The sequence below is a fragment of the Bos taurus genome, chromosome 10, assembly GCF_002263795.3.
Source record: "Bos taurus isolate L1 Dominette 01449 registration number 42190680 breed Hereford chromosome 10, ARS-UCD2.0, whole genome shotgun sequence".
Lineage (NCBI taxonomy): Eukaryota > Metazoa > Chordata > Mammalia > Artiodactyla > Bovidae > Bos > Bos taurus.
Genome location: NC_037337.1, coordinates 45,642,191 through 45,654,637, shown reverse-complemented (window position 1 = coordinate 45,654,637; position 12,447 = coordinate 45,642,191). Strand labels below are relative to the sequence as shown.

Sequence of the window (12,447 nt, the reverse complement as noted above, 5' to 3'; positions counted from 1 at the left end):
CTGGAGTGGGTTGCCGTTTCCTACTCCAGGAGATATTCCTGACCCAGGGATCGAACCTGCATCTCTTGCCAGGGATGGAACCCACATCTCTTGCATCTCCTCATTGGCAGCTGGATTCATTACCACTGGACCACCCGGGAAGTCTGCCTAATAAAGTCGCTTTGTTGCTAAGTCACTTCAGTTGTGTCCAACTCTTTGCGACCCTATGGACTGTAACCCACCAGGCTCCTTTGTCCATGGGATTCTCCAAGCAAGAATACTGGGGTGGGTTTCCATGCCCTCCTTAATATAGTTAGACATCACTAACAATTGTATATTTTGAAAGGATTGTATTTGAAAAGACTGCAGTTTCTTTAGGTCAAATTTTTTGGGAAACAATTATATATCAAAATTAGACTTCATTAGACACATTTTCCATCAAGTTCCTCTCTCCATCAATGAAAAACAGCAAATCAGGTTTCAAATCCAGCAAAAGCCTAATTATCAAGGAAGAACTTAGGATAAAACTCTGGTCCCAATTCAGTAACAGTATGTTTAATATCTAAGCAAAAAATGTAATCTATAGTCATCAGGACTTACTTTGGAAGTTCATAAAATCAGGTCTGTACAGTGATTTGCATTTGGAAGGAATAAAATAGAAATACCTAGCAGGATAAAATCTTAGAAAGCACACACTTGGATAGTTTTATGAAAATAGTATTCATTTATTAAAAACAAACTTCAGAAAAGTATGTCTGTTAAACATGGCTAACTTTGATAACAGGAAGTCAGTGAGCAAAAAGCTTGATGAGGAAGAAAAATATCAGTTACTAAGTACTACTATATCCACTTCGATTATACCCCTGGTTATCTTGAAAAGCATGATAGTAGCTCTAAGGACTTTAGACAGTTCTGGGTGTATGGCACGATCTGTCTTTCATGTTTTATTGATTTCCAACTTTAAAAGCATAGGCCCAAAGGGTAATATTTTATGACACTAAACCAAAGGTATATTCTAGGGAAATTCCTCTCTTTTAAAGTAGTCTATGTAATTTTCCTGTCTGATTCCACTATGGAATTCCACTATTCCAATATAAAAAAAAATTTTATATTTTTGCTGTTGTTTTCAGAAGCTTTATTAATTCTTTAAACCTTAGGACCAAACTGCCTGTAAATTTTTCTAAGGAGAAAGTAGACAGCCATCCAGATTTTTGCAACATTGCCTCTTTGGCCCCCTTTCTTAAAAAGGGTATAGGTTCAGTTTAATTAACATTACTTTTTAAATGTGCAAAAATCTACCTCTGCTTTTTTAAAGCAAATAAAAGGAAGAAAAATATGGCATCATTCCAATAATCAAATGCCAATAAAATGGCAACAGTACAAAGATCTAAGCAAATCTCAAATACAGCAGATTCATAATTAGAATATCATGTAATAATTTTAGCAAGAAAAAGCTTAATAATAGGTAAAGGAAACCAAATACTATGTTAACCGTAATTAATCTTACAAACTTTCCAATATCATAACTACTTGCTTTTGAATAACTAAATGTAAGCCTCATTTTTTAAATTAAATGTCTACTCAACAAAACTAATTGGAACAAATACATTTATGCAAATTTACATCCTAGAATACCAGAGTAAACAGGAGACAACAGTCAAGGGTGAATAAGAAAGTTCTATTCTTTTTCATCATCTGTGTGATCAGGTGGCAAAGGACATGCTCTGTGGAAAGAAAAGAGAACTTCAGTAGTCACCTGAGTCCAATGTTTTAAAAACAAAACATGAATAGTTTTTAAAAACTTACGTAAATCAAGAACATTAACAGTGCAGTGGATCTGGTCAAGTGACTAGAAATAAGAGAAAATTAAACTCCCATAAACTGACAAATCCCTACAGATTCCAAATACTAAAGTGACAAAAATTTTTAATCTATTTTGCCTCTTAATTTGCCAAGTCAGTTTCTCCTTTAGAATATGTTGCCATTTTTATTTAAGAGGGAATCTCTATTTCTATAATATCTTCTTTCAATGTGTTAAGTAGATTGATGAAGCAGTATAATCCTTCAGCAAGAACTCTGTGATAATAGAAAGAAAAAAATTCAACCAATCCACTTGAACAGAGAAAACAGCAAGTTGTCATATTTGACTGTATATCCTTTGGAATTTATGAATGTATTATCTAGTTAGAAAATGCCCAAATTGTATTGTTGGCATATGGTAAACATAGCTTTTGAAAAACAACTTACATTATCCCGAAGTCCTCTGGTACTCAGTATAATTTTTATAGAGAAAAAGTCAAAATTTTTAAATCAGAATTTTTTAGAGCTGGTAAAGATTTGTGAGATCTATCCTAAAACAGTCAGTTTTCAAATTAGATCTAGACATAGAGCTAGAAGGTGAAAGAAGGAAGCTAAAACAAGGATATTCTGACTTGGTGTAACATTACCATTGACTCATCCACTATTACATTACCAAGAGGTCTTCATTGTACTTTCCTGGAAATGAAATGAAGTTAACAAATGAACACTATTGTAATTCAAAATTCTTTTCTTCAAAGACCTGATTTAAGGTTTTAAGAAGACAGTTTTTCTCGATTCAGATTCTCCCCTATGCAACAGGGAAATTTACCCTGCCTTTGTGAGAATAATAAAGCCATAAGAGTAGCCATATTCCAGATAAAGAACTAGGGAGATTATAATAGAAGTCCTTCTGATATACTGATAGTTTTCTATTTATAATCAATAATAAACTATTGAAAGAATTCCTATCACAAGGAAAAAATTTTTCTATTTCTTTAATGCATCAATATGAGATAGATGTTCACTAAACCTATTGTGGTAATCATTTCATGATGTAGGTAAGTCAAATCGCTAGACTGTATACCTTAAACTTACATAGTGCTGTTTGTCAATTACGTCTCAGTAAAACTGGGAGAAAAAAGTCAATCTTTTTGATTTACTATCAATTTACAAATCAATTGATTTACTATAAAGGGATAAAAGGAAAAAAGGGATAAAAGGAAAAAAGTCAATCTTTTTGATTTACTATCAATTTACAAATCAATTGATTTACTATAAAGGGATAAATGCAACTCTCAAACAATAACAAATCTAAGAAAGAGGCCTAAAGCAATAAGATAAACCTCCATTACCTAGTTTTATGTCACAGATTTTATTATACTATGGATCAAAGTTCTTTATGAGACTATATGTGTAACCTTTCACTATATGATAGTAAACCTGCAATATAGGTTTTATTGCTATGATGATCAATGGTATAGCCATATTTGGCTATATTGCAAAATATTTTATTTCTTTAATTGAAGTCACAAATAATTCAAGAGGATTGTTGAATATTCTTGAATATTGACTGTTAGTTTGTTCATATTAGAATGAGAAAGAATAAGGAAGAATGGTGCCAGTAAATGAGAAGAAGATCCTAAAAGAGACTTTTAGGATCATGATAACAAGTCTGTTAAAAAAAACTCTATCCAAAAATGTATCCTCTTTCTTGTTGATTTTAACAGAAATGATAATAGTGATATAACAACAAAGTATAAAGTTCAGCTACTGCTCCAGAATTTGACATTCCTTTTAAATATCTCATAGGTTGAATAGTAAGCACTCAATAATAATTTACTAAATGATCTTATGAACAATATTATCTTAAAATTTTAGATGCAAAAATATCATTTTTATATGTTAATTCCTTTTTTAAAACTTCTCTTTAACCATTTATTTTTATCTAGCTGTGTTCAATGCAAATCAAATCCAAACACAATGTACAATCCAAAATAGGTGTACAGTGTTCAGATATGAAGTAAGAGTGTGTTCATTCACACACATGGATCTCACATAACTTGAGATGGATGTTAGGTCTGTTGTTCCTGTTTACATTTCTAAAGATGACAAATATTGGTTAAAATTTATTTAGAGTACTATAAGTATTGAATACTTATCATTTAAGCATCATTGTATGAACATGTAAACCAATGATTTCTACTTCTAAAAAGATTTCTATACATCAAGGCAGTTCTAAAGTTTTACTTTCCAGAATCAAGTCCACTTAGGTTTAGAATTATCTAAAAATAATGACTGATGTAAAAAGTGTTCCACATGCAGCTATTCTTATTCATCAAGTTTAATATATAAATGTGTATTTACAGAAAGCACAAAACAGTTATGAATTTAATGCAGGCAAGTTTCCAGTCTTCACTTCCCAACTACCTAATACACATTATTTTTCACTTCCTTCATATATTTGCCTCTTAATTTCCAAATTTATCAAACATGCCTTCAAAACATCAATTTTTAGGTTTTAAAAATTATTCAGTACATGCAGAAATAAAAAGCAATATTTTAAGATTGTTTGAAGTCAATGCACTTCTAATCTTTGGAATAAAGTTAAGAGATGAGAATTAGCTAAACTAATCTGGCACTATTGTTGGATGGGAATGTGTTACAGGAAATAACTGTAATTTGACTTTTAAGTACATATGCAGGGATTACCTATGTTTGGATTTATAGTATATTCCAACCCATTATTGCCCTGGAACATCTCAGTTATTACAGAAATCCAAATGCAAAGTCAAATTCAAAAGCCCAGAGGAAAAGAGTTAAGTTCCCAAGAGAACAATGAAAACAATGTAAAACCTTATGGAGAGTGTATCAGCATTAAACCAGGACTGCTGAAACAATACACAGAGGATTTAATAACTGCTGATTCCTTCCAGTGTACATCGTAAACAGAATCACTGATGCTTTTTGCATCACCTAATTGTTTACCTTCTAGAGTTCTTGAACCAAAATGAAAACTGAATCTCCATTTCATAGCTCATCCTTTTTCTCTAGATGAAGATGCAATTATTCTTATCTAGATGCAAGGTACAGTTTGAAGTGTCCATGTTTCTTGTTACATTTAATCACATCATTAATTCCTGATATTGTCTCCATTCTTATAATGAAACTCCAGGAGATTTAATATTGGCTGTCATTATCTGCTTAAATCCTTCAGATGCTCTTTAAACTAATCCAATTTGAGACTCTCAACATTTTCTGCCTTAATAAAATAAGGGGTAGAATTAATGGATTTGATGAAGACTTTCTCATTTTCTTCCTGACACAGAATTTCTAGATGCCTTGCGGACTGGGCTTTAGAATATGGGTTGGTAAACCTAGATGTTTCTTGGCCAAGTCTCTTAATGGTAGAGATGTAGAAGGGCAAGCAAGACAACAAGGAGACTAGCTGTTGACCGCAAGGCACAGCTGACCGCTGTGGTTTGGACTGGAGGACCTTCTGTGCTGGTTAAAGGAACGGATGAATAAACTTGCTTGGGTAGGAGCAGTACCAGAAGCAGCAGCCCCAGCGTGAGCCCGGCCACCGCCCACTTGTCCATGTTCGTCACTCCACCTTGGGCCGGCTTGCTGCTTGGTGCCCAGGAGGATCACCTGCTCCTGGCTGGTGCTGGGAGGTATCTAGCAGGGTCTTAAACCAGAAGGCTTCACAATGGCAGTGATGTCATACCACCCACACTCACCACACCCCACCTCCAGTCAAATAATTTATTTTTGAAATGAAAACTTCAACACTCTTTAGAGAGTCTGCACTATTTCTCATAAATCTATTTTAAAAGCAGGTTTCCCTTGTTTATTTCCTCCTAAAAGTATTTTTCCCCCAGATTCTTAAAATATGTTTGTTGTTGAAAATTGGTAGCGCTGAGTGTGAGGAGAGGTTTTTACCCAGTGACATCATTCATGATATTTGGTATATTTTGTACAGAGATTTGGTGTATTTATATACATGTCTTTTATGCAATAATGATTGTACTTTTGAATCCAGTTTTGCTCAACATTTATCATGAACATTTCCCTGACATTAAGAGCTTGAAAGCAGCCCCAGTCACTGAGCCGCCACCGAGGACTCAGCAGCCTCCCGCTCGAGGCCCCTCACTTCCCAAGGCTTGGTACCCACTGCCCGCCTTCTCCCGCCGCTGCCTTCCACAGGCCGTTTCCACTGAGGAAAAGAAATCATATCTTATGTCCGTTTTCCAGAACCCTCTGCTTTTTCGACCCCTTTGCTGATGCAAGTAAGGGTGATGATCTGCTTCCTGCTGGCACTGAGGATTATATCCATATAAAAATTCAACGGAGAAACGGCAGGAAGACCCTTACTACTGTCTAAGGGATTGCTGATGATTACAATAAAAAGAAATAGTGAAGGCGTTTAAGAAGAAATTTGCCTGCAATGGTACTGTAATTGAGCATCCAGAATATGGAGAAGTAATTCAGCTACAGGGTGACCAGCACAAGAACATATGCCAGTTCCTGGTAGAGATTGCACTGGCTAAGGACCACCAGCTGAAGGTTCATGGGTTTTAAGAGCTTTTGGCTCACTGAAGCTTAAGTGAGGATTTCCTTTCAATGAGTAGAATTTCCCTTCTGTCCCTTTTCATAAGTTTAAAAACTTCACAGCTTGTATAATGTAACCATTTGGGATCTTCTTTTAACTTGGACTAGTGTAACTCCTTCATGCAATAAACTGAAAAGAGCCATGCAAAAAAAGAAAAAAAGCTTGAAAGCATGATTTAAGTATCTTCTTAAAAAGTTAATACAATGAACTCTGCATGTGTGCAGTTTTATCCCCATGTTGTTTTGTTTTGAAGTATTCTTATGTATTTACAGAGAAGTTGTAAAGAAAATATACCATGGCATTAGTCCTGGTTGTTTCTAAGTGATGGGGATTTCTGTATTTCCCAGCTTTTCCACATTGGTTATATATTTCCTATGAAAGCTGGACTACTAGTTTTTTGAAAGGTGAGGTTAATGCAAATCAAGGTAAACCAACATGGAAATTATTTTTTGAAAATAAAAAGGACTATAGAAAATAGAAAAAAAATAGAGAATAAAGACCAGAAGTTCATGGTTAATAAAGTAGCACTTGTCATCTGAATGGGAACTGATCCTCTTTGAGTAAATGAGTAAAAATAGTACCTTTCATTGATGCTTGAAATTTGGGAGTGACATAATAAGAGGTTAGCATAGTTTAAAAAACTTCTGGTTTGTATTTTCTTATCTCCTCAAAGAGAAAATTTAAAGTTACTCAATATTTAGTTGTCTTTTATTTTCAAGAATATAAGTATTTCTTTATACTTCAGAATATGAAAACTTACTTTCTCTTTGCTTTTCCCAAGCCACTGCTTCCTGCCTCCTCAGGAATTCTATTCTCTTTTTCTGAATCTTTAGGGGACAGACTGAAGAATTCTCCAATTCCTTTTTGCCACTTGGGAGTTGGGCGCACACAAACTGGATTCCCTCCTGCATACTTATTTTCAGCTATAAAATAAAACAGAACTAAATAAAAATTAAGAATATAATTTCCATTCTTTAACATCAAATCTAAAGGATATTCCTATTACCTTCCTTTCTTCCCTTTTTTTTTTTTTTAAGTTTGGTGTCAGTGTGTGTGTGAGTGTGTGTGTGTGTGTGTGTGTTCCAACCTTGCAGCTCCTGCTGCAAAGTTAAAGGGATCTATCTTTAAAGTGAATTTTAAAATATGACATGATAAAGTTGTATTCAGTCAATAGTACATTATACATTAATATAATGTAGAACATTATTATATGTATTCTTTACCCTAGAAAAATAGCATTAACAAGATGTTTACAACCAGAAAATATTTTTCATATTTTGTCCATGAACAGAGCTATTCAGTTAGTCTTATGTACTGTCATACTAAAGTTTGACACACTTTTTCCTGTATGTTCTTAACTAGAGCTTGCAGAAATAATCTTCCAAACTGCTCAACTTCCTTCTAAAAGGAATGAGAGACACCAGATGGCAGGGTATTTTCTCAACCTCTCCTAGCACAGAAGGAATAATGTGAAGCTCTTTCCCTGGCCCAGTTTTCCCTCCTAATGTCCCAAAAACAGAATTAGGAGCTGCAAGGTTGGAACACACACACACACACTGACACACACACACTGACACCAAACTTAAAAAAAAAGGGGGGGGAAGAAAGGAAGGTAATAGGAAAGACAAAGAACAATATGCAGAAATGAAAACAAAAACGTGATTAGCATTGTCAACTCTCCTCTCAATTCTAGTAAACAGGTGCTTAAGTAGCCTCATACAAGAAAAGTCCAGTTGTAAATATTAAGAAAAATAACAACGCTAAGGCAGAAAAGAAAAACAGGTTTGAAGAGAAAGTGTGTCCGTCCCTAACCCAAGGCTTGAAATTTTTTTAAGACCGTGCGACCCCTCCATCTCTACCCCAGCCCGCCAAAGAGACCAAGGCTCGCTCATTACATCAAAAGGCAAGGAAGGAAGAAATTCTGGGGGGTGAGGATCTCAGGAAAAGAAACTCCGCGGTGGGTATGGGGAACAGTGGTGCCGTGCCTGGCCTGATCTCCTTTTGAGAGGGTTCATGTAGGAGCCTGCAGGGGCGTTTTTACCTTTCCTTGAGGAAAGCGGCGTGGAATTAGCGGCAGAAGTCGAGGAACCAAGCACCTTCCTGGGGGCTCGAGAAGCCACCACTGCGGAGAGAGGGAAAGGAGGGCATTCAGAAGGGGGCACGAAGAGTCTGGGAGTCACGTTCTCACCACACTCTCCGACCCAGCCTATTGGAAAGGATTGGAGAGGAGAGCCCCGCCATCCAGAACAGCAGATAACCCTCTTCTGCCCTCGCCGTTTCTTCCTCCTGGTTAAAGGGAACAGGCTGCTGCTTCCTGGCGGGCTGGACCAGTTTGGCGGACAGGAGGGGAGGCCCCCTCTTCTCCTGCCCAAAGCAGAGCTGCCCAGAGAACCACCTGCCCTCCACATTTGTGCCCGACTGCCTCACCTTTTCTGTAGCTGCCAGGCACACTGTTTGCTTTAGTCCGCACCATGTTCGAACTCGAGAGGCGAGCAACCGACTCTCCAGCCGAAGATGTTTCACGGGACAAGGCCCAGAAATCGAATCTCCCGCCACAGTTTATATTGGTCCCTTTCCCGCGCGCTGCACCGGCTCTCCCAGGCCGCCACTCCCATTGGTTCCGCGCCTTTCACGCGCAACCAATCGCCAGTGTCCAGTGGTCACGGCGGGGCTGGGCGCAGTGTCAACCCGTCCATCAACTTGTAGAAGCTTGTGATTCGTACCCGCCTTAGGTGGGAGGTGCCAGGGAGCTTTCCTAGGATGCCCTGTGTGTTGGGTGCTAAGATCCGTGCTAAGACTGTGAACTGGATAAAACAGCCTGCTTAGAAAAGAAAACCCGGGAAAGACAGCGAATTCCAACATTTCTTCAAAAGTTAACTACAGTCTTAAATCCATAATCTCACTCCTGGAAGTGACTCCTGAAATGTAGCGGACTTTTTAACATCTCAGGCATGAACTCTCTCTACAGCATCCATACCAAAAAACTCTATGGAATGGTCAAACGCTAATATAGTTTATTTACAGGGATGATTTTTCCCCCCCTGGGCCAGGAGGTGCAGATTATGGGATCTTAGTTCTTGGATTAGGGATCGAATCCAGGCAGCAGAAATCCCCGAGTCCTTAAGACTGGACTGCTAGGGAATTCTCTATTTACAGGAATAATTTTTTTTTTTTTAATGAAACTTTCTAGGATGGTGTGAAACAAGAAAAAACTGAGCAAATTGTATATTTTAAAAAGTCGAAGTGTTAGTCTCTCAGTCGTGTCTGACTCTGCGACCCCATGGGCTGTAGCCCGCCAGGCTCCTCTGTCCATGGGATTCTCCCCATAAGAATGCTGGAGTGAGTAGCCATTTCCTTCTCCAGGGGATCTTCCGGATCCAGGGATCCAACCTCGGGCTCCCACATTGCAGGCAGACTCTTTAGGGCCTGAGCCAATGTACCTACATAAAAAGAAATATTATTATAATAATAAAACATTTTCCCTAGACCTATATGGAATCAGAATTCCTTTAAAATATGTCACATCTGTTAAGGGTACATCTGTGACACGTAGTGAACATGACTTTAGACTAGGAACTCATAACTATTATTTTCTATCCCTATGCTTATCTTAATTACTTACAATACACCTTGGGAATGATTTTCACACGGTGAAGACCAGGCACAAAACCTGATCAGATGAAATTGCCTTAGGATGTACTTTGTTAAACCCACACTTGAAAGGCAACCCTGAAAGTGTAAGCATGGCATTAATTCTCTCCAATAAATTATGCTTGAACTTTCAGAATAAAGGCTACTTAGTGCTTTAAAAGAATCAACAATTACTTTACGTTTTTGAATTAGAGAATCTAGACAGCAGATGAAATTAACATTATAATGGGAGGGATGGTATTGCAAATTATCTGTAGCTTTGTCTAAATCTTAGAGACTAAGATTACAGCCAAAGTCCTGTCAGAAAAATCAACAAGCCCCAGGGTTCCCCTCCTTGTTCTTTAACATCAGACCCCTCTCAGTACACAATGTTTCTTCAATGCACACCATTTCCTTTTCAGTTAAGTGGCTTCTATAAAGGACTGAATTACCCAGTTCCCAGATCCTTGTAGAGATTAGAGCTGCATAGAGAATCTGCTGGTCTTTTCTCTTAGTCAACATGCCAAGTAAATTGCTAAAAGTATTGCAAATATATCTTTACACACAGAGGCAAACTACGTATTACTGTATCTGTTTGTATGTCTGTCTTTTTAACACCAATTATAATAAGAAAGGAGGCATATTAGAGTAAAAACTTGGGGAAAAAGCAGTGATACTCAAAAATTCTTAATTTAAATGTTTGCTTTGGAAAAGTGCTTCTCCGTTCCCGTTAAATAAACTGGACAGTTGTGTAGCGTGAACCTGAAAATTTTAAAGGCCTAAGGCATTAAGAAGTTGTAGTATGTACAGATGAAATTTCTGCCTAAATTTATACAAACGAATATCCTTAAGGCATATTAAATAGGTGTGCTTGCTTTGCTCAGGCATACATTTATTTTAATAAGTGGTAATATTATAAATGGCTTTACTTTGCATACATTACAAATAGAGAGTACAATCAATAACATATTCCTTGTGAAAAAAGAACATTTTTATCCTTGAGGACCTAGAATGTCCTATTGTACAAAAAGCTTAAGTTAGTCTGTCTTCAAGAAGTTATTCCTCTAGTAATGGGAAGAGAACATGTATAAAAACAGGTAAAGGATCTGGATAAGTTATAATTTGTATTAAATGTAGCAGATTTCTATGAAGAAACAAAACTTGTACCCACAATTTATGAAAATTCAGTCTTTCTTAAATGAGAAAGCCATATATTTTTCAAATTAATAAAATAGTCTAATCTCAACATAAATCAACACACATATGATTTTTATTATATCAGTGAAAACTAACATACAGTAGGAACAACATCCAATTAATGTAATTATTTAGTATAAATAGCCTAATGGGAATGAAAAGCCTATACATGTAACACAAAGCCAGTCAATTAAATTGACCAATGAAATATATCAGATTTCCAGAGAAAGCTGGCTAAATCTTCCCCAGTTTGTTGTCCCAGAGGAGAAGGGAGTAGCAAAAAGATCCTTAACTCTGGTAATTTTTAGTTGAAAAACCTTTAACTTCTTTTCTAAAAATTCCATTTTTAATTGGAGGATAACTGCTTTACAATATTGTACTGGTCTCTGTCATACATCAACATGAATGAGCCATAGAAATACATATGTCCCCTCCCTCTTGAACCACTCTCCCACCTCCCACTCCATCCCACTCCTCTAGGTTGTCACAGAGCACCGGATTTGAGCTCCCTGCATCATACAGCAAATATCCATTCGCTATTTTACACAGGGTAATATACGTTTCCAAGCCACTCTCTCAATTCCTCCCACTCTTTCCTTCCCCCACTGTGTCTACAATTATGTTCTTTACGTGTCTCCACAGCTGCCCTGCAAGTAATTTATCATCAGTACCAACTTTCCAGATTCCTATATGAAAGTGAAAAGTTAAGTCGCTCAGTCGTGTCCGACTCTTTGCCACCCCGTGGACTGTAGCCCACCAGGCTTCTCCGTCTATGGGATTCTCCAAGCAAGAATACTGGAGTGGGTTGCCATTTCCTTCTCCAGGGGATCTTCCCGACCCAGGGATCGAACTCAGGTCTCCCACATTGCAGGCAGACGCTTTAACCTCTGAGCCACCAGGGAAACCGAGCCATATAAATATGCACCTTTCCCATATATACGCACCTTTTAACTTCTTAAAAACCAATAGAGAACTCATATTGAAGGTCATCAAAGCCAAATCCCAGCACCTGTTTTATTAGTTTTTTTTTCCTCCCTCGAGCTTACAGAGTTCAGTTCAGTTCAGTAGCTCAGTCGTGTCCGGCTCTTTGCGACCCCATGAATCACAGCATGCCAGGCCTCCCTGTCCATCACCAACTCCTGGAGTTCACCCAGACTCACGTCCATCGAGTCAGTGATGCCATCCAGCCATCTCATCCTCTGTCGTCCCCTTCTCCTCCTGCCCCCAATCCC

The 12,447-nt window shown here is 37.4% G+C and overlaps 1 protein-coding gene and 1 pseudogene across 2 annotated transcripts; one reads left to right on the top strand and one right to left on the bottom strand.

Moving 5' to 3' along the window:
* Nucleotides 1-680: 680 nt before the first annotated feature.
* PCLAF (PCNA clamp associated factor) lies at nt 681-8,923 on the bottom strand. Of its 2 annotated transcripts, NM_001015678.2 has the most exon segments (4): nt 681-1,703; nt 7,149-7,311; nt 8,430-8,510; nt 8,816-8,892. In NM_001015678.2, coding segments are annotated over 4 exon segments (336 nt in total). In that variant the 5' UTR covers nt 8,862-8,892; the 3' UTR covers nt 681-1,657.
* LOC107132856 (uncharacterized) lies at nt 5,374-7,084 on the top strand (annotated as a pseudogene).
* Nucleotides 8,924-12,447: the final 3,524 nt, after the last annotated feature.